Source organism: Lampris incognitus, chromosome 7 (assembly GCF_029633865.1).
Source record: "Lampris incognitus isolate fLamInc1 chromosome 7, fLamInc1.hap2, whole genome shotgun sequence".
NCBI lineage: Eukaryota > Metazoa > Chordata > Actinopteri > Lampriformes > Lampridae > Lampris > Lampris incognitus.
Genome location: NC_079217.1, coordinates 8530272 through 8552977, shown reverse-complemented (window position 1 = coordinate 8552977; position 22706 = coordinate 8530272). Strand labels below are relative to the sequence as shown.

General features: G+C 48.1%; 2 protein-coding genes across 2 annotated transcripts in view; one reads left to right on the top strand and one right to left on the bottom strand.

Moving 5' to 3' along the window:
• Nucleotides 1-20483, bottom strand: part of ppp1r13l (protein phosphatase 1, regulatory subunit 13 like) — a 44070-nt gene extending 23587 nt beyond the window's left edge. The window contains exons 1-3 of the mRNA XM_056283323.1: nt 20328-20483; nt 9219-9281; nt 4607-4713 (exon numbers count right to left, since the gene is read on the bottom strand). Of these exons, the coding sequence (XP_056139298.1) occupies nt 4607-4713; nt 9219-9255 (144 nt within the window). The 5' untranslated portion in view covers nt 9256-9281; nt 20328-20483. The remainder of the gene's footprint in view (nt 1-4606; nt 4714-9218; nt 9282-20327) is intronic.
• A 447-nt stretch (nt 20484-20930) lies between these two features.
• On the top strand, nt 20931-22668 carry opa3 (outer mitochondrial membrane lipid metabolism regulator OPA3). The gene is made up of 2 exons (XM_056284019.1): nt 20931-21084; nt 21657-22668. The coding sequence occupies exons 1-2, from the start codon at nt 20943-20945 to the stop codon at nt 21983-21985; spliced, it is 471 nt and encodes a 156-aa protein (XP_056139994.1). The 5' UTR covers nt 20931-20942; the 3' UTR covers nt 21986-22668.
• The last annotated feature ends 38 nt before the right edge of the window (nt 22669-22706 follow it).

Sequence of the window (22706 nt, the reverse complement as noted above, 5' to 3'; positions counted from 1 at the left end):
GATTCACACAGTTTGGATGAAACAGAGCATCGTGGTTTATACAATTCTTTACTAGGTTTCTGCAAAAACACAGTTTCAGCAAAATGAAGTCAGTTGTTTCATAATTTGATTGGGCCATAATCTATTGGAAAGTACTATCTTAATTTCTCGATAGTACATAATTAAACTTGAGCTGTTCCCAACATTAATCTTGGATAACTACATAGTAACTTGATTTGATGGGTAATAGAGGGCGTCTCCCCGCCTGCCGCCCAATGGCTGCTGGGATAGGCTCCAACATCCCACGACCCTGAGAGCAGGATAAGCGGTTTGGATAATGGATGGATGGATGGATGGGTGGTAATAGAGGAGGCGTTTCTAAGAATTGGTTGCCTACTTTCCTAGGAAGTGCGCAATTATATCTGAGTTATTATCAACCTGAACCGGTCACAACGACACAGTACTTACTTGAGTTGATGAATAATAGTAGAGGTTTTTTTTTTAGTATTTGAGCTCTACTTTCTCTGTATTTACAGTGGTAGTTAGTTACCCAATAATATATGATATTTATTGGGTAAATACTTAGTAATTAGGGGACTCTAAAAGGAAGGCTTACCGGTGAACAAAGGTTTTTTAATTTAATGAACGGATTCTAAGGATTTATTACACTGTGAAGAACTGCTTTGCCCATCACTAGGCGAAGGGAATCGAGCCCAGGTCTCACTGATGGGCGTGGTGTATGATCGACAGGAAGAAGCAGCTCTCTAATCTAAAACCAAATGCTTCCTAAATGAACCGGAGTGAATGGAACTGCAAGGTGCTAAAATAAAAGCTGTTGATAATTTATATGTTATTTGCATTTAATTGCAATGCAATGATTTTTTTTTATTAAATACATTTAATTGATGAGTAACCATTTAATGTTGAACGTTACATTGCATTTAATTCCCATGAAATTATATTTTATTCAAAAAGTAAATATATTAAATTGATCACTATTAGGTTTCAATTAATTTTTTTCATAACATCTACTGCTCACGTTCTCTCTTAGCTGTACCTTATTTGCTGCTGCAACAATCCACTTTATATGAGTAAAAATAATAATAATAATAATAATAATAATAATAATAATAATCATGGGCGGCACGGTGGTGCAGTGGGTAGTGCGGTCGCCTCCCAACAAGAAGGTCCTGGGTTCAAGCCCCGGGGTAGTCCAACCTTGGTGGGTCATCCCGGGTCGTCCTCTGTGTGGAGTTTGCATGTTCTGCCCGTGTCTGTGTGGGTTTCCTCTGGGGGCTCCGGTTTCCTCCCACAGTCCAAAGACATGTAGGTCAGGTGAATCGGCCGTACTAAATTGTCCCTAGGTATGAATGGGTGTGTGTGTATCCTGCCACCCAATGACTGCTGGGATAGGCTCCAGCATCCCCGCGACCCTGAGAGCAGGATAAGCGGTTCAGATATGGGTGGATGGATAATAATCATTACATTTATATAGCACTTCTGGGTGTCTAAAAAAGTGGTATATAAATGTAATAATGATGATGATGATGACGACGATGATTATCATTACTCGTAGAAAGTGGATCGTTGCAGCAGCAAATAAGGGACAGCTAACAGAGAAACAAGTTTCTGCTTCTCTCTGTTAACAGAAACACAGCAGTGCAAAAAGTGAAGTCATGTCAAGTCAATTTTATTTGTGTAGCCCGATATCACGAAGACGCCATGAAACATGTAGAAACCGGCACAGTGAAATCACCAGAGGTCATAAATGTTGTGTATAATGACAAGGAGAATTTATTAAATTGTAGCATATTGGCAGGATATGCAAATAGACACACACACACACACACAGAGCCTTTGGTATGGACCAACTCCAAAGGGGTGTGTGTGTGTGTGTGTGTGCAGGCCCGGTTCTGCGGGGGTAGCAACGGGAGCAACCGCACCGGGCCCAGGTCTGGAGAGGGGCCCAGAAAAAAAAAACCTTTCTGCGCTGATTCTGCTGTAAGTGCAGTGATTGTTCATTGTGTGTCTCAGCAGTGCAAAGAGGCCCTGCATGTTGCTCCTCCTGGCAGTTTCCCTATTGGCTGATAACGATTCATTTTCAAAAATGTATCAAAAGTTGTGTCGTCGCCCCCCTCCCCCATGAGTTAGTATAGGCAGCAGAACACTTGGAGGATACTGTGGATAGCAATGAAGCTAGCACATCCACCACATGTGCTGACTCAGCGGCAGAGGATACCGGAGAGGACAGCGACCGCGGCGCTCGTGCTAGCACCTCCACCGCTATCGAGAATGCAAACGACCACCGAGAATCTGTCGAGGAAGAGGGAAGTCACGAGAGTGATGGGGAGCGTGAGTTGGACTTATTTGACCCTGCACAGTGGCCAGACAGAACGCACGATGATGACGTCAGAACGGACATAGTCAGAAATAAACCACTGCAGGTGACCGATTTTGATTTCCCTACAGCGGATGGCCGTTGTTTCACACCAGCTAATTACACCAGGACAGTCGGTGCCCTAAAAGTACCTCGGCCATGGTTAGTCCACTCAAAGTCTGCCAATGCCGTCTTCTGTTTCTGCTGTAAGCAGTGGCGCCCCCAGAAATGTTTCATAGGGGGGGGCCAAATGGGGCCACTGAAAATCTTGGGGTGGCACACCAAAACCAAAAGCCATGACTGAATTTCGGGAATTCTATGCTGCTGTTGTAGTATACTGTATAGGCTAGCTGAAAACTGTAATAAGAGAGTTAAGAAAAATATACATTATTGATTTAAATGAACAGCACCTAATGTAAAATATTAGATAGAAGCTTATTCTGCATAATCAGAAGCATATTCTGCATATGCGACTCGTGGCTGGGGGGGCCAGCGGGGGGGCCAGGGATAGTATCAGGGTGGCTGTGGCCACCCCTTGGGGGGGTGGCCGTGGCCACCCCTGGCCACCCCTTGGGGGCTTCACTGGCTGTAAGTTGTTTGGAACTGACAAAGAATTTCTTTGGAGTGCTAAATCGGCGATACAGATTTTTCAGAAAATCATCGAAACGTTGGGGGATTCTTGGAAAACATGTGCGCATCACACTGAAACCTCTCTTTTGACTTTTTGGTCAGCTTAGTTGTTTGGCACAAAGTGCTGAATACAGTCGATCAGGCCAGCGTCGTCCTGCAGTCACGACATTTGAGCATCGGTGATGCAGTAAGAGTTGTCACAGCCGTAGAAGAAGAGATGGAACAATGTCGACTGAACGGTTTCCGAGATGCTGTTGAAAAAGCAGAAGAACTTGCAGAGAATATTGACGTTCCACCGGCTTTCCCAGAACATCGTACGCGACGCCAGAAACAACTTCCTGCTGAAATGTCAGTCGATGAGCCTTCGACAGGGGAGGAAGAGTTTAGAGCAGTGTTTCCCAACCCAGTCCTCAAGGAACCCCTAACCTGCAGATTTTCATTGTACCCCTGCATAGGTAGCCCTGCTTGTACTTACTCAACCAATCATCTCACAGCACTTAATTATGCAAGGTGTGCAACATCTGACAAAATTCATTGCTGATTGGTTGAATAACTACAAACAGGTACCTATTCAGGGTTGCAAAGAAAATCTGCAGGATAGGGGTTCCTTGAGGACTGGGTTGAGAAACACTGGTTTAGAGTGAGCTTTTTCACCCGCTTCATCGACACAGTGGTGACTGAGACAGAAGAGCGTTTTTCATATTTGAGTCAGTGCAATCGTCTTTTCCACGTTTTGGAGGACATTAAAAATGTTAAGCTGATTGACAACCACAGAGAGGCCTGTGAAGAGCTCGCGGAGTTTGTGGGGGGGGGGGGGGTTGATGGTGGAGAACTGGACAGTGAATTTGGATTTGTGTCACGTCTGCTCCCAGCTGATGTAAAAAAAAAAGCCTCTGAAGTGCTGGATCTTTTAGTTGAGAGAGACGTGAAAACGGCATTTCCCAACACTACTGCCGCTTGCCAGGTTGTTTCTTACAACTCCATTCTCAGTCGCAAGTGCAGAGCGCTCTTTCAGCAAACTGAAAGTGATCAAGACATATTTGAGATCAACGATGCCCCAAGAAAGACCGTCTGCGTTGGCTGTGTTGTCCATCGAGAACCGCGTGGCGAGACAGGTGGATTACAATCACACAATTGCAACATTTGCAGCGGTCAAGACACGACGCGTAGAGTTTTAATATAAGATAATGAGGAGGACTTTACAATAGCCCGCTGTGGCATGGTTGCTTGTGTAACTGGTTGTTTTCTTGCCCGGTGCGGGATTCGATCCGGGGTGTACTGCACCACAAGGCGACATCGCTAACCGCTCGGCTAAAGGGTCAGACCCGTTAGCTAGGGACTAACGTGTCTTATTAGTAGTTTACACTTGTAATTGTGTCCTGTGGTTGATATTATTTTGAATTGGTTGTTTCTTCTGGTAGCCTGTGCTCACCCATCACACACAGCTGTGTGGTGTATGCGTGTGTGCGCAGGCCTAGGCTTTATGGGTGTTGGTGGGTGTCTATGGTTTTTTTGGGGGAGGGGGGGCACGGTGAGTGATGGTTGCTCCCCGGCCCAGAATAGCATAGGACCGGCCCTGTGTGTGTGTGCGCATGCGTGTGTGTGTGTGTGTGTGTGTACCTGAGACTGTGTCGGGGTGCTGGCTTCCTGAAAGAGGGAGCTGAACTCTTTGGACAGCTCATCCGCCGTGGCCAGGGACGCGTTCAGGTCATCGTTGATGGTCTGGACTGGATGTAAACGACACAAGCGTCACTGAACTGGAGGACAAACGGTGAATCACCAATCATTACACAATGGAACAGAAAAAACAATGCTCAGAGGGAAGACTGGGTTGCTCATGGAAAGACCGGAAAACAAACGACGAGGAAATTATGACTTTACCCATATGTGGAAGCCTGTGTTGGCTCTGCTCTGAGTCTGTGATTTGTTGGCATGCGGGCGAAGTGTGTGCCCCTGATTGGAATGTAGCGTGGATGAGATGGGATGAGATGAGACGAGGCACGTTTCCATTCACATATAAAGAGGTCTCTTTCTCTTGAAAGTTCACTTTTTAACTTCCCCGTATTTGTTCTTGTTAAAACTTAAAGAAATAAAAATTTACAGCTACAGTCTTGGAGATTTACCCTCGCATGTCCTTTCTGGTACTTTCTATCACTGGCACATTTAATGCAATAGGTAATACGCGGTTTTCCAAATCATGTACGCTTTTGTGGTTGTTTCTATCAGGCAGGATTTTCTGTGGCGAAAAAAAGAAGAAGAAGAGAGGAACGGCCCATCGTAGTATATTATGGCTTCAACACTGCATCCAAAGTCATGGACCGTGGAACCGGTAGGGCCGGTAGGGCCCAACCTACTACTGAACATAAACATGTCGTAAAAAAAGAAAGAAAAAAAACCAATGGCATCCATCACTTGCCACATAAATCACACACTGTGACTCGGTGTGCCTCCACACAGCCCATCAGAGAGCAGGAAATTCTTATTTAAAGGTGTATTGGCCAATTGTGTCATGTGACCTTCACACACCAAGGCTGCACCTCCCTTCATACAGTTGGACAGTTCTGTCCAGATGAACTGATTCAACTTCCTGTGACTCCCTACATACAGTTAACGGTAAACATTCTGGTTCGGATAATGGATGGATGGATGGATGGATGGATGGATGGATGGATGGATTTTAAATTAACGATACGTTTTCACCAGCTGGTCTCAAACTTAACCTGTCCAAATGTGACTTACCTCCCATTGACGCCTTCAGTGATTTTGACATTTCAGGACTTGCTGTGAGTTTTAAAGTTGCATATCTTGGGTGTTGCCATTTTTTAAAGACCCAGAATCCAAGAGTGAGGAAAGACTTTGACTCCGATTCCTCGCACAGGGCGGTGCCTGTCCGGACTCGTTCGTGCTCGCTCGGCTCTCCGCGTCTCATGAGACGTCTGTACGAAAAACTGACGAGACCGTGTCTGATTTTATCTGGGGAAGGAAATCTCATCTCATTCGCAACAAAATGTGGCGATGAACAAGCTGAGCACTGGCGGATCCGGTGTTTTAGACGTTCACGCTGTACGTTCCACATTTTTTAAAAACGGAGTGGACCGAAAGGTACTGGACGAATCCAGATTTCCTTCCGCAGGTTCATTTCAACATATGTGTTTGAAGCTTTAGGAGGATTTAATTTTGCATCCATTATCTGAGCCGCTTATCCTGCTCTCAGGGTCACGGGGATGCTGGAGCCTATCCCAGCAGTCATTGGGCGGCAGGCGGGGAGACACCCTGGACAGGCCGGCAGGCCATCACAGGGCCCACACACACATTCACACCTAGGGACAATTTAGTACGGCCGGTTCATCTGACCTACATGTCTTTGGACTGTGGGAGGAAACCGGAGCCCCCGGAGGAAACCCACGCTGACACGGGGAGAACATGCAAACTCCACACACCCGGGACGACCCACCAGGGTTGGAATACCCCAGGGCTCGAACCCAGGGCCTCGTAATTACAACGTAGAAAAGCTTCTTGTAAAACTCGTCTTCCCAGAAATAGTTACTCTTCTGCTGGGCCACGGTGCATGATAACACAATTTGCCCTCTCACAAAAGCTACATTTGGAATAATCAGGATGTAGTTTCCAAAAGCAAATCGTCGTTTTTAAAGGAACGGGTTGATAATAGTGTACTACTTGTCGGTCAGTCGTTTAACGCGGCGGTGCCGTGGGTTTGTTTAGAATACAGAGTCTCATCAGAAGGTTCCTGTACTCCCTAGAGACTCGGCTCGCGAGCGTCTTTCCGTCAGGTATTAAAACGTTGACGCCATCTGCAACCGGAGATATTACCCATCAAACTGCTCCGCCAGAATTGTACGTAGGGGATTCAGACCCCCCCCTTCTTTTTTTTTTTAAGTATAAAAACTAATAATAAACATGTAAGGGAAATAATCCAGAGGGGCACCGTTAGTAAACCTGCCTCCGTGTCTGCTTGGAATACTTTTTCTATTGGTGTAGACTGGAAAACAAACATGGTTATCACCCGGGGATGTTTCTCGTTTACCTCGAGCATCCGTTGCCTTGTGACTGTTGTTGGAATGGCGAACCTGTCCTAAGTTACTTCGTGTCAATAAAGTTTCTACAGTATAAATAAATAAATAAATAAACCCCGCTAGTTAGCTTTACTGAATGGACCGCTGAGAAATAACAGATTTTATTTCCCCCCCCCTCCCCCCCCGAGGCGATACCGACGGAGGTTGGAAAGGGGACTGTTGTGACTCCGGCCGACCAGCAGCCCTTTGAGGAATCGTCCTGTGACCAGAGCTCTGCAGCAGGTGGTGCAGCGGCTGCTGAAGATGCTCTACTACACCATCCCCATATTATCAACTGCCAGTGCCGAGAGGTCCTTCTCGTCCCTCCGTCGTTTGAAAACATATCCGAGGTCGTCGATGACCCAAAAAAAAGACTAAATAGTTTGATGGGCCCGCCAATATTAATACTTTATTGAGCCCCGTGGGGAAATCCCGCTCTGCATTTAATCCATCCTGGCTGTATAGCTGAGAGCAGTGGGCAGCACCCGGGGACCAACTCCAGTTCACCTCGCCGTGCCTCGGTCAGGGGCACAGTCAGGAGTGTTAACCCTAACATGCATGTCTTCTTGGTGGTGGGGGGAAACCGGAGCCCCCGGAGAAAACCCACCGCAGACGCGGGGAGAGCATGCAAATACCACACAGAGGACGTCCTGAGATGACTCTCAAGGTTGGACTACCCCAGAGTTCGAACCCAGGTCCCTCTTGCTGTGAGGCGACAGCGCCAACCACCGCGCCATCGTGCCCCCCCCCCCCCCAACACACACACATGCACACAGGGATCTTTCAGGAACAGTGGATGTTTTGGGATGGCAGGGGCTTCATCTGGCACCAATATAGACGGAGACGATACGATAGGAATTATTTTTCCGCTGTAGTAAGGTAACGATTGTAAAAGTGGCTCCAGAAGGCAAGTCGGTTCAGTCGGGGTGTGGTGGGGCCGAGCAATTCAAAAATACATTCTGCGGTCCACGGTCAAACAGACAGGCAGCAGCAAGTTTGAGTATGAAGCGAAAGGGTTTTTGCTATCGGGCAGATTTGGCGGCGCCAGCTTGCAGAAAAGGAAGAGATAATGCAACGTCAACGGCTGGAACTCAGGCGCAGCTATGTTTTCTATCTGGCGGTGGGAAGGGTGCCAACACATCACTGCACACCCTGCTTCATTTCCAACAGACATGCGGGATTGTTCAAACACCAACGCAGTTACCAGTATTGCTACAGGTGCAAGTAGGTTGAAGGGAAATCACAATTTTCCACATTATCTCCGCACATTGTGCATATTGTGGGATTAAAACTCCGTTAAGCAGCCACAATACCGAGCAGTCTTCTGTGTGTCTCTGAAAAAGTCGGCCTAAATTGTGTCCGTCGGTGACATCATACGTGGAAAACTTGTAAATGTTTGCATCGCTTCTCGGCCCATGTAGTGTAATAAATATTTGCCGACAGGCTGCAATGTGTAACAAAAGGTGAAGATCAACGTTACATACAGCTGTGTAAGAAAATGTGAAAAACATCCATCCATCCGTTACCCCAAACTGCTTATCCCTCTCTCAGGGTCGCGGGGATGCTGGAGCCTATCCCAGCGGTCATTGGCCAGCAGGCGGGGAAACACCCTGGACAGGCCGCCAGGCCATCACAGGGCCAACACACACACACACATTCACACCTAGGGGACAATTTAGTACGGCCGATTCACCTGACCTACATGTCTTTGGACTGTGGGAGGAAACCGGAGCACCCGGAGGAAACCCACGCAGACACGGGGAGAACATGCAAACTCCACACAGAAGATGACCTGGGACGACCCACCAAGGTTGGGCTACCCCGGGGGTCGAACCCAGGACCTTCTTGCTGTGAGGCGACCATGCTAACCACTGCGCCACCGTGCCGCCCATGTGAAAAAAAAACGCTACATTATATATAGTGCTGCTATTCACGTTTTCTTGCACAGCGCAGGCTGTCAGCACAGCCACAGACTGACCAGCGGTCATGTCACCAGCAGGAACAACTTCCGCAGCGGTTCAGTCACACAGAAGACTGTTCACTATAATGGCGGCTAACAAGAGTGTCAAAAAGTGATGCTCGTCAGGACCGAAGTTTTGAAAAAGCCACAATGGAATACTGTCATTGACTCGGTAAAGAGCAGAAGGGGAAACACTCACACAGCATGCTGCTGCCGAAGCTGGTCTGTGAACTCATCGCTGTGCGGCTGTGACGTCTGGCTTCTGAAAATGAGAGGAAAAAAAAACACACACAACGAGTTATTAGAACCAGCGTACACGTGACAAAAATCGACAAAAAGCTGCACTTTCACAGGATAATGTCAACATCTGCTTTTGGCGCCCGGGACAACAAACCTCCTCACATATAAAAATTCGCGCAGTCAAGGTTACTCGTCTGCCTTTCCGAGCTTCTGCCGCTCCATTCAACTGCGTTTGTCTCCCAAGTTTCGACCGAAAAACAAAATCAATATCCACCGTGTGACATATCCTTCCACCCTTCCGCTGCCGACTCCTTGCTGCTTCACCTCTCTCTCCCCTCAGGCACAAGTTTGGAGGGAGGGCACAACTTTCGAACGCTTCGTGTCTCAACAAGTTGCACTTCCCTCATTCCTCAGCTGTTCCTGTGAGACAATGCAGATGCACTTTGCACAATTGCCTGCGACGCCACTGGACTTAAGGACGTCAACCTCCCACCACCGCCGCAACACACACACGCTTGCTTGCTGGTTGTCCGTCGTATCCGATGATGACCATCTTCTCCTATTTGTGAGTCCTTTGGTGGCTGAATAGTCTGATCCCGGATGCACAGTTGCAGTTGCAGACCGGGCATGTAAAAGTGGTGGTGGGGGTGGGGGTGGGTGGGGGTGGGGGCAGGGGTAGCTTTGCAAGCATGCCTATTCGCACGCTTTGCTACACGGTGTTGTGTGCACCGGTTTTCCGTATACTGAACTCCCTGTGAGAGATGGTGAGATGAGATGGTGCGGCAGGAGGCGAGTTCCTCCAAAGAAGACGGGCTGATCTGGCGTCTTTTCGGTGTGGTCTTCATTTGGTCTTTGAACTGCTTCTTCCGCCTACCAGCAGTGCATTGACCAAGGTGTAGTTGGCCGTAGAGGACTCTGCGTGGGAGTCGTTGGCCGGGGCACGCGAATGACATGCCCAAAAGTGGCTCGGAGGTGTTCCTCTGAAGGAGTTCAGGGCCCTGTGTTCTTTCAGAGGAACACCGCCGAGCCACTGGTTCAGATATGTGGACGACACATGGGTCAAAATCCAAACACAAGAGGTGCAGGCGTTTACCAAACACATCAACTCAGTGGACAAGAACATTAAGTTCACAAGGGAAGACGTAAAGAACAACAGTTTGCCCTTCTTGGACTGTGACGTCCACATTGGGGAAGACAGGAGCCTCCACATTGGGGTTTACAGGAAACCTGCACACACAGACCAATATCTACTTTTCAACTCACACCACCCTCTGGAACACAAACTGAGCGTCATCAGAACTCTGCAACACAGAGCTGACAATGTGCCCGGCAGCACTCAGGCCCAACGAGAACACAGACACCTGAGGGGAGCTTTAAAAACCTGCGGCTACCCCAGTTGGACCTTTGTGAAAACTGCAACATGTTCCAAAAAGACCAACCAGGTGAGCGACGAGGACAAAAGGAACAGAAGGAATAGCACAGTCATCCCGTATGTTTCTGGGGTCTCCGAGAAACTCAGGAGAATTTTCAACAAACGCCGCATCCCGGTATACTTCAAACCCAGCATCACATGGTTCATCCCAAAGACCGTGTACCACACACCCGGAAAAGCAATCTGGTGTAGGCTGTACAATGCAATGAGGATTGCACTGACCTATACATAGGAGAAACCAAACAACCGCTACACAAACGGATGGCCCAACACAGAAGGCCAAACTCCTCAGGACAAGACTCAGCAGTCTAGTATCTACACCTAAAGGAGAAGACACACTCCTTCGAGGACAGCAACGTACACATTTTGGACAGAGAAGATAGATGGTTTGAAAGAGGGGTGAAGGAAGCCATCTATGTGAAACTGGAAAAACCATCCCTCAAGAGAGGAGGAGGTCTGCGACACCACCTGTCTCCCACTTACAATGCCGTCCTTTCATCTCTACCCAGGAGACTCAAGAAGCCTAGCCTCCAAGAACAACAGTCGCTCAGTAACGGCTCCAATGACTCTCATGACCACTGAACAATGAAGTCGAGACTAACACCCCCAACCACCGTCGCTGCTAAACAAATGCAAATCAATAGCTCCGATAACGACGGGTGTGGCCATAACATCGGTGCACAAAAGAGCCACTCATATCTATGTGGCTCTGTTAGCGACGGGCGTTGGTAAACATTGGGACACAAAGAGCCACGCATATCTATAGCTCTGACAACGACTCCAAAGAGGATAAATATCTGAGTCTCATCACCAGCCAGTCAGACTAGCTTGGTCTAGTCAGAAAGGCACGAACTGAGGAAGCCTCTTGGATGAGAGGCGAAACGTCTTCACGGATATATACCAAGTCCAGTTGCACTCGATTCCCCTCCTTTGGAGAACCATGACCCGGATGAATGAGAACATTCACAGACAGACTAAGAAGCTATTGAACAGGACTGGGGCTAGCACACAGCCTTGTTTCTCTCTCTCGCTCTCTCTCTCTCTCACACACAAACACACCCAAGTGCTGCTCGTAAAAGGTGTCTGCCTTTGCCGCCGACTCAAGCCCCCTATTATTTTCAAAGCCAGGTGTTCCAGTTTGTCATCGTAGATGAGTAATGCTTCAGGACATCGGTCTCCGACAGGTGGATCACGCTAGCGCACCAGACAGCTGTGCGGGGCCCTCAGGTGAATGTACAGGGGCACCGTTAAGGGATTTGAACACCCCTGGCAAGATCTCTGTTCACAGCCCCTTCACTTGTCCAGCAGAGTCTGATCTTTATTGCCTTACTGCATTCTCACACACACAGTCAGACATTCACTGCTCCCTGAAGTCCTCATCCTGCCAATCTCTGCAGTCAGCAGTCTTAAATACTCATATCCAAGCATGCACTTGGCCGCCAATCAGGTATGTGTTCACCCTCTCGACACACTCTCTCTCTCTCTCTCTCTCACCTATGTAGAAGTTCAGGCTTATTTCCCCCCCCCCCTTTAACTTGCTATCATGTAAAGTGCACTGCATTCTATCTTTATGTACGGTCTATCTCAGCGGTGGCTAACCATGTGCCATGGAGAGCCATGTGTATGCAGGTTTTCATCATACATATATATATGTACTTGTGGGTGGTAAATATGATTGACAGCGGATAGTATTGCCTTTGCTCTCTGCCTCTTCGGTTGGGGAAAGGGACAAATAACGGTCACGTTCTGTTTGTGACCTTATTACCTTTGTCAAAGTTCATACCGAATCAGATTATTCTGATTTATAATGTCTACTGAAAAAAGTGAAGTAAAGAATATAAAGAGAATGGTGTGCTACAATAAAAGAGAATACGTTTCTATTCAGAATATATCACATCATCTTCTCCCATAAAAAGTATTTCAGAGCTTTTTCGGATCAGCGCGGTAAATATTCCACGTTCATTATCTGTTGGTTGTGACATTCCTGAAGAGCCGAGTAAGTCCAGACCAGGGTCTCTGCATGCGTCCGAATTAGACCGATGCCCTGCTGGTTAAAACATCAGAACCCTTTCCTTCTCCCTACTGATAAACAAATACACACTTGTGGGGGGACCCATGGGGGGTCGTGATCTTGCAATTAAACGCAACACAGTAACGGATGATTCATCAAAAATGCTTTTGTGGGGGACCGCCCGGGTAGCGTAGCGTACCGGGGATCACCGGTTCGAATCCCCGTGTTACCTCGGGCTTGCTCGGGCGTCCCTACAGACACCATTGGCCATGTCTGCGGGTGGGAAGCCGGATGTGGGTTTGTGTCCTGGTCGCTGCACTAGCGCCTCCTCTGGTCGGCCGGGACGCCTGTTCGGGGGGGGGGGGAGGGGACTGGAGGGAATGGTGTGATCCTTGACTTGGCTTGGCGACTCCACACGTATCGGAGGAGGCGTGTGGTAGTCTGCAGCCCTCCCCGGATCGGCAGAGGGGGTGGAGCAGCGACCGGGACAGCTCGGAAGGGGGGGGGGGTGTTGGTCATCTTGCATTTTTCTCACCTTGATAAAGGCACTCCCGTCGGTGTGTTATCAACATGCACACCAGTGGGTCAGACAGACAAACAAAGAGGTAGCCGGTGAGCTCAGTCTCCATTGTGTTTGCTCAGGGGGGAAAACTGACATGATGACTCAAAAGCTATGCATTTTTTTTTACACTGTTGTGAATCGGCCTTTTGTGACTCGGTGGTTTTTGGCACTTTGCGTCAACGGTTTTCATCTGGTCAGTGTGTGAGCGAGTCTGACGGAAAGGTCTTACACGTCATAGACTATAGTTAGGACACGTATCATTCTTTCTAGAAGCCAACATTGGTCAACTACAGGTCATCTTATCTTAAACCGCCCCCCCCCCAGGGAAATGCAGTACACTCACACTCACAAGGGCAGACTGCATTCAGACAACGACCATCATGGCCTGTGCATACTAAGCCAATAGCCGAGGATGCGTGGGGGTCACGAGCCCACATTCCCAGCACACCTCCCAGTGAAACATTTCGTCACGGCCTTGGATGGTTTCTGGGAAGCTTATCTCTGCTTGTCTAGAGCGAGAGAGAGAGAGCGAGGGAGAGAGAGAGAGATCCCTCATTGAATTAGGTCGTCATATTACTGGTTCACCTTATCTTTCTTGTGAATTTAAATTATTGACCTCACTCCTTTCCTCTCCGTAGTTCATTCCCGTTTCTTTGTGTATGTATTGCACAGAGCCAGGGTGGAAACCAAGGATTATTTTTAAAAAAAATTTTTTTGGTGGGGGGGGAGCAGAGACATAAACTAAACAAAGCAATAGGTTGTGTGGGAAGTTATTTTCAAGCGCATTATCCAAGCCACTTATCCCAACCGGGGCCGCGGGGGGTGCTGGAGCCTATCCCAGCAGCGATTAGGCGGCAGGCGGGGGAGACACCCTGTACAGGAGATTCCCCGTTCAAAATTCACTTGGGTCCAGAACTAGCTTTCGTGTCTGGGGAAACTGGCCATTAAGAACTAATGGTGTGCGGCACCACGAACCGGGAAGATGCAGGATGAATTCGTGAACCGTGATTCATGTTATACATCGACCGCTCTTACGCACGGATGGATTTCTTTGGCTTTCCGAGGCTTTTTTTTGTGTGTGTGCTCGAAACTGTTAAAACGGAGTCAAATAGGGACAGAGTCAGCGGCGAAACTACCTTAAATACAGGTAACGAAGCTGCATTGGGGGCCCACAACAGTTTAGAGCCCGCACGCACGGACCCCTCTTTATCTCGCCACTAGTCGTGTCAAAGATCTCGAGTACCGAGTCGACGGCACGTTCACAAATGTGCAGAATGTGCCCACGCATAATTATGGACATGCGTACTACTGTGTAGCAAAATCCACACGCAAGAGTTAGCTAGCTGATGATTTGTCATTCATTTGATGAATAATCAACGTATGCATGCGTTTTGTGTTCATAAGGCCCATGCACAGACGTGAATCATGTTGTCAATGTGCGGGTGGGCTGTTAGCGATTATCACCGATTATGTTTTCATCCGTTATGGCGCTCCGGCACCAGATTTTGTCAAGTAGGCCGGTGTATCACTACCTTGGCCTTGCTATTATGACTCCTCCAGAACGGCGGTCTGTTTTCCTAGCAATCATTTCATCTAGGTGTCAGCTGTGCAGTGCATTTTGCCGTTGCCGGTCGTTTTAAAGCTGCGTGCTTCCACTTCTTTCATTCGACACCGACACGGCGTTATGTCACATCTGGCCAGAGGTGGAAAAACCCGGTCCAGAAAGTAAAAACCCTAACTGTGTCTTTACTCCACCCATGTAGTAAACCATCAGATTGCACTGACTAGTTTCCCAAATTAGCTGGTTTAATACATGGATGGAGTAAAGACACGGTTAGGGTTTTTACTTTCTGGACCGGGTTTTTCCACCTCTGCGTCTGGCTGTGACGGGCAGGCCAGGCCCGCTTTTAGCATCTTGCATCGAGGCCTGGCGCCGAGCGTCTCCTCGTTACAAGTTTTTTTTTCTTCCTCGTTACAAGTGTTTCCTCTCCGGATCTGTGCCTGAAGAGGAAACGCCGAGGGCGGTCTGACAGGACGCGGAAGCGGGGCAGGCTAAGCTAACCGCTAGCCCGTGCAGACCTGCAGTTCTGACAGTCACCCTGGCTGGCGTTCGTTCTCCTGGAGAGTGATTTTTTTTTTTTTTAGTTTAGATCCATGTGTTAGTTTGGATATATGTGTTCTTGTAGTTCTTGTAGTTTTTAGATATGTGTTTTTGTTTTTGTGTTGCACTGCTGTGGGCTGGGGGAAATGACGTTTGATGACAAAGTGTTTCTGGTTTCTGATTCTGACCGATGTGTCATTGCAATCGCAGCAGTTAAAGGGAAATTTGTGTATTTTGGAGACCAAAATCATTATGCTCATCACAATGCTACAATCTGTCAGTACATGACTACATACCCACCCCACCCGCTTTACTCCTCCACCGAGTCGAGACTAACTGATTTTCCAGTTTCTGGCGACGCCTTCCCATCCGCGCCTCAATTCATTTCCTCCCACTCTCACTTCAGTATTCCCTCGCTCCCTTTCATTTCCTGTAAAGATCTCTCTCTCGCTCTCTCTAGGGTCGAGAACCCTCAAGCTACTATGCACTGCAAAAAAATGTCAATTTTCAAGGGTTATTTGGCCTAATATTCAGTGTCAATATACTTCAAGTGTAAGAAAAAAGTGCAAGTGGGATGAAAAAAGTGTGCCTTTTTCAAGTGGATTCAAATATTTCCTCTCTTTTTTTGCCGACAAGCGTCAACATCTTCACACAAGAAAACTAATGAAGGCAGTTGTGTTGGACTGGAAACACCTGAACTATTCCCGTGAAATTAGCAAAGGAATTTGCTTTGTTAAAAACAAGTGTCAGATTAAATGATGTGTGTTTTTTTTATTTCCTTGCAGTTGAATCTGTGCCAGCCCAGGCTGGCTTGTATTCAATTATGTATTCTAGACTTGCAGAGATCTCATCTCATCTCATCTCATCTCATCTCATCTCATCATCAGCCACTTCTCTGGGATCGGGTCTCGGTGGCAGCAAGCTAGGTAGGGCACTCCAGACGTCCCTCTCCCCATCAACACCCTCCAGCTCCTCCTGGGGGGATCCCAAGATGTTCCCAGGCCAGATTGGACATGTAGTCCCTCTAGTGAGTTCTGAGTCTACCCCGGGGTCTCTCCCCAGTTGGACGTGCCCGGAAAACCTCCAAAGTAAGGCACCCAGGAGGCATCCTAATCAGATACCCGAACCACCTCCACTGGCTCCTTTTGACACAAAGGAGCAGCGGCTCTACACCGAGCTCCCTCCGGATGTCCGAGCTCCTCACCCTATCTCTAAGAATGAGCTCAGACACCCTATGGAGGAAACTCATTTCAGCTGCTTGCATCCGCGATCTCACCCTTTCGGTCACTAACCAAAGCTCATGTCCATAGGTGAGGGTTGGGACGAAGATCGGCTGGTAAATTGAGAGCTTTACCTTCCGGCTCGGCTCCCTCTTCACCACAACGGTCCGGTACAACATGCACATTACTGCTGATGCTGCACCAGTCTGCCTGTCAATCTCCCGCTCCATCCTACCCTCACTTGTGAACAAGACCCCGAGATACTTGAGCTCCTTCACTTGAGGCAACAACTCATCCCCAACCTGGAGGGAGCAATCCACCATTTTCCGGTAGAGAACCATGGCCTCAGACTTGGAGGTGCTGACTCTCATCCCGGCCATTTGATATAGTTCTGCTGTCTGCATCTAGTTCTGCATATAGTTTCTATAGTTCTGCTGGGGGACTTCAACGCTCACGTGGCCAACGATGGAGAAACTTGAAGGGCAACTTGCAGAAAACTCAGACTAGAAAAAAAAAACCGCACAAAACAAAGACCCGAGCTTTTTGAGGACCGGTGACACATTCAACTAGGTGCGGTGCAAATCATGCCTCCTGCTGCAAAAGCACTTAAGTTGCCACGGGGGGTTATTGTGGTAAGATTTGGATGCTTAAGAACAGTCAGGGGGCTGAATTTCCTGGATGGACATTCAATCGCGCAGTGGTCCATTGCCAAATTAAGCAAACATTTACAATTTACTCTACCCCAGTACTACTTTGTGAGGTGAAAATGTCTTTCGGCACAACCGGTCTCTGGTGGAAGCTAAAGGAAGTTGTGTAAAGGCAAAAAGAGGTTTGGTCCTGTGTCATTCGGTTAATCATCTGGGGTTGTGTCACTACCCTCGAGGGCGTAAAACAATTTATGCACTACATATGTGGCTTCCATTTAATTTGGCAGGTTACAAACGCTTCAACCTCAAACGTGTTGGTCTGAAAAATATCATGACGAAATATCCAATTTATATACATCCCCCCCGGCTTAGTAAGAGCTCGAGTCTTCTGCCTCATGACCTTTACACCCACCAAAATAACTATCAGAGACAAAGACTATCCTCACCCAGGGCACTCCGCCCAGTACCTTTTACAGTGTCGACACCCAAATCGCTTCCCTTCTTAGTCACCGACACATCAAACCTATCAGCATGAGTAGCTGAAATTCATCCCTGGGTGTGTGTGTCTGTGTGAATGGGAAGCACACACTGTGATGCACTTTGAGTAGTGGGTAGACTTGAAAAGCGCTGTATCAATGCAGGCCATTTGCCATTTAAATTACACTACGTGCACATGAACACGCGCACAAACACACACCCACACTTCCAAACACACAACTTTATTTTTTTTACCCCTTTTTCTCCCCAGTTGTATCCGGCCAATAACCCTATTTTCCGAGCCGTCCCGGTCTCTGCTCCACCCTCTCTGCCGATCCGGGGAGGGCTGCAGACTACCACATGCCTCCTCCCATACATGCGGAGTCGCCAGCCGCTTCTTTTCACCTGACAGTGAGGAGTTTCACCAGGGGGACGTAGCGCGTGGGAGGACCACGCTGTTCCCCCCAGTTGCCCCTGAGGCGCTAGTGCAGCGACCAGGACACATACCCACATTCGGCTTCCCACCCACAGACACGGCCAATTGTGTCTGTAGGGACGCCCAACAGTGGTGGATCTAGAGATTTTTTCCTGGGGTGGCAAGACTGTGTCCCAGAGGTGGCAGCTGCCACCCCTTGCCACCCCGTAGATCCACGCCTGATGCCCAACCAAGCCGGAGGTAACACAGGGATTCGAACCGCCGATCCCCGTGTTGGTAGGCAACGGAATACCGCTACACTACCCGGACGCCCCTCCCCGCCACATAACTTTATCTTTCCTTCTCACAGTAGGCGAACTGTCACTGCCAAGGAAAACAGGCGACACAAGGCAACTTCCAAACCTGTCCTCAAGTGTTGCATGACTAATGTCTTTGTTCGTGCACTTAAACAGGGAAAAGGCCCATTACTCCAACAGCGATAGCAACTGATCCACCCACTATTCTCACTTGTTTACTGTTACAGGCAGCTGATTGAACGGCCTAACACCACGAGCGGACCATCTTCTTTACCTCAAAATACCAGACTGGTCTGTACCAGCCTGTGACTCTGGAATTTCCCACTGCTGTACAACACAGCGGACTGGCATTCCTGCAAGGGCGGCTCTAAGGGTCAAGTATTTATTGAGCGTACCCTCAACGAATACCTTGCCACCCCAAGTACAAAAAACACAAGATAGATGCTCATCTTGTCTTAGAGTTCAGATCAAATGACAATAAGCGCCTCATGGTCGCCTCGTTGGTCCCGTGCATTCATGCAGCTCTTACACGCAACCTTACAACTACTGGCCCCGAGCTTCCTCTGCAGATAGTTCACACTCCACCACAGGGCTGCCTGCAAGCGCCGCAGCCACCGTGCAGTAACGAAGCAGACCGAGCACATTTTGAATTTCTACGACTTCAATAAGGAGTTTTATTCTGCAACATTGAAACAGCAATCTGCATAAATCCCCCAAATCCTCCGCCTGAAGGCAAAACCCGTGCGACGGCACGTGTAAGGAGCGTCATCTTGATCGCCTCATCCGAAGTTGTCTGCGAGTTCCGTTGCATTCCTGACGCCTTTTCAGCTGCGGCGTCTCTCAGCGTTTCATGACAATTAGCGGGGGGTGTAAAGACACCAGCGCACGACAGAGATGAGCAGGCAGGGATCTGCGTTTTGTCCGCTGGTATGTGTTCAATAAAGCACGTGAAGATTTTTTTTTTACACCCGATACAAATAGTTAAAAAGGAAAAGAAAAAAAACCCGGTCCAGAAAGTAAAAATCCTAACCGTGTCTTTACTCCATCCACGTATTAAACCGGCTGATTTGGGGAAAATAGTCGGCGCAATCTGCTGGTTTAACACATGGATTGAGCAAAGACACGGTGAGGGTTTTTTACTTTCTGGACCGGGTTTTTCCACCTCTTAAAAAACAAAAAACAAAACAGTCACATGTGTTGCAGTGATTCGGACTACAGGTTACGCAGCAGGCACCGTTGGAATTATGCCGCCTGACTGGTTTTAACGCAGACGCAAATTAGATGCCGCTGAAATCTGGCTATGCAACGGGGCTTAGTTTACCGTCACCTTTCAACGCTTTAACCCACAGCTGCTGTTTGCAACGTAAAAAAAAAGACAAGTTATCCCCCCCCCCCCCAATTTCCTTGTGGAACTTCCAGTGATGAGAGAGAGGGAGCGCGAGAGAGAGCGCGCGCGCGCGCGCGCGAGAGAGAGGAGGCTTTCGGTGCAACCTGATGTCGTGCGATTGACAAGTGCAACACGTTCAACATTCTCTTCTCAAGTGGCTACGGCCTATTAGGGTAGACCAGGCCTAGTGGGCAACATCTGACTTCCATTAGTTCCGAGAGCTGCAGACAAGCTCCTCCTCACGTCCGACAACTCTTCACAATGGACAGGGAGACCGTGCGAAGACGCGCGTAAACGAAGGGACTTTTCGTGTTCATACTTTGGACTCACATACCACGTGTCGCCCCAGCAAACACGGTCGGACCATAGCGACGCGTGTGTGCGCGTATTAGACGCGAAACAATAGCGATCGCAGTGTCCCCGGATTCCGTTCTTCAGCCTTCGTGCCGAAAACTGCCGAGGTAGACCGAATAAAAAAAAAACAAAAAAAAATCCTTACCTCAAAAGGAGAATTTCGGTCTTCTGTTGAAAACCCGAGCGCCGGAGTTGATTTTGTTCAAGACCCTCTGTAGACTTTGGACTCGGTTAACCGGCCTCTGTTATGCTCTTGTGGGGGTAGTTCCGAACATGTAGTCATAGCTGCGTATTGAGTCAAGTTATTTTGGCTCCTAGTCCAACCCACTGGCTCTGCCGCGTTGTTGTAATCTGAGCCAGGTGTTGGGTTTTGTGTGTGTGTGTGTGTGTGTGTCATAGCTGTCCAAAATACGACTATCCTCCGTCCAATCGTTGTGTAATCCCAGATTTTCGTTGGAATCCTTTATTTGTAAATGTGTATGAAAATTGCATGAATTGCGTGAATGGTCAGGCACGCAAAACCCGCTATGACTATGTTTGGCACAGATCCCTTCCAGCGGAGTATCGTTCAGTATAGTCTGGCCATTGAATATTAAAACAAGAGAGGAGCTAAAGTGCCGAAATCGGTTACGTGTATTTAATCGCATGCGACTACCCCGCCCCCCCTCCTCACAGCATCGCGCACGAGTCCGTCAATCATCGTACGTGACATTTGGTGACCTGTACGTGCCCCGCCCCTCGGTGAAGCATTTCCGCTAAAATGGTCGTCGGCGCTTTCCCCATCGCCAAGCTGCTCTATCTGGGAGTACGGCAGATGAGCAAGCCTGTCGCTAACAGGATAAAAGCGGGGGCCCGTAGGAGCGAGTTCTTCAAGACTTATGTATGTCTCCCCCCGGCACAGCGTAAGTAACCAGGCTAACCGCGGTCAATGACACATAAGTGTCGGTGTCCGACATCCAGAGGGGGTTTGGCTAAAGCGGAGAGGCATTAGCTTTCCACGACAGCCAATGGGCTTTGCGTCTCGCGGTTGCTTTGGCCAATCGTTTTCGCGAGGTGACGGAATCGACCAATTAGATTAAGCCAAAGTCGTGGAGGGCGGGACTCGTATGTCATTGAGCTTGTGTCGAGATCATTGCTTTGAAAGTGCCTTTTGCCCCATGTGTTGTTCAAAATATAATAAAAATAGATAAAATGAGTTGTTGAAATTGTTGGATATCTTCTCTATACTATAAAATGCAACGTGACTGTAAAGCCGTCTGAGACTGAACCGTGATGTAGGGCCATACAAATAACATGAACCATACATAGACCACAAATGCACTCAAGATTCCTGCATGATTGAAATATAAAGGCCACTCACTTACAATATCAAAGCCGGTTCTTTTTACGTCTTTTGTGTCCAAATAATAGGTATATCTCGCTCACCTACAACGCATTATATATCTCGTGTTGTGCATGCTTCTTGTCTACGCAGTTTACCACTGGATCGAGATGAGAACCAAGATGCGGATCATGGGGTTCAGGGGTTCCACCATTAAGCCTCTGAACGAAGATGCAGCGGCTGAGCTTGGGGCAGAGCTGTTGGGGGAGGCAATCATCTTCCTCATCGGCGGCGGCTGCATGGTGCTGGAGTACAGTAGACAGGCTACCAATTCCCGCCGCAAAGAAGAGGAGCTCAACGAAACTATCAACAACCTACAAACTCAAATCGGGGAGCTCACCTTAACCACGGAAACACAAGACGCGCAGCTTAGAGAGATCAACAGGCTGCTGCTGTCCTTCCCTGTCCCCACGCAAAAGTGATTATTTCATTTGTTAGATAGGTGGCATGGGACTGTTGTTAATTTCTATTTGAGAAAGTGCTCCAACATAGCACTGCCATACGTGCAGCCTGGCCCTGCCTCACACGCTGTTTCCCTTGCCCTAAGAGTTGGGTGCAAGAGTTGGACTTCAGCATACTAGTGTGTTGTGGTTTTGGGTGCTTTTGTCAGCTCATGTTTTGAGTAACCAGTTGTAAAGGGATTGCTATGATATTCATAGTCCCTTGCATGTTCATTGCAAGCTTAATTGTATATATTTACGAGCCAGTGATGACCTCGGAGACGAAGTTTCTATATTTGATAGACATATCACCTTTCATTGGGTTCTCAGAACTCATGACGAGAATATAAGCTCTCCAGGTGACTCCTTGTACCTGTTTGGTGTGAACTGTCCTAGGACCACTTGCATTGTGCTGTCTGGTGTCATTCAGTATTCGGAAATGTTTTCTTGCACTGTAAAATGGGTACAGAAGGACAAAAAATATAAACTTAACAATTAGGCCATGCCCATGCAGCTAAATAGAAGTAGCCAGCCCCCTCCATCTTCGTTTTCGTAAACATGCGTGTAGTAATGACACTGGGAATCCCTTTGCTGGTTCAGAATCTGTGTACATCATAGGCTACGACACAACTGTAAATGGGTGATGTAAAATAAAGTCAAATGGTGTTGATTTAAAACGTTTTTATCCATCTTATGTTTAGTA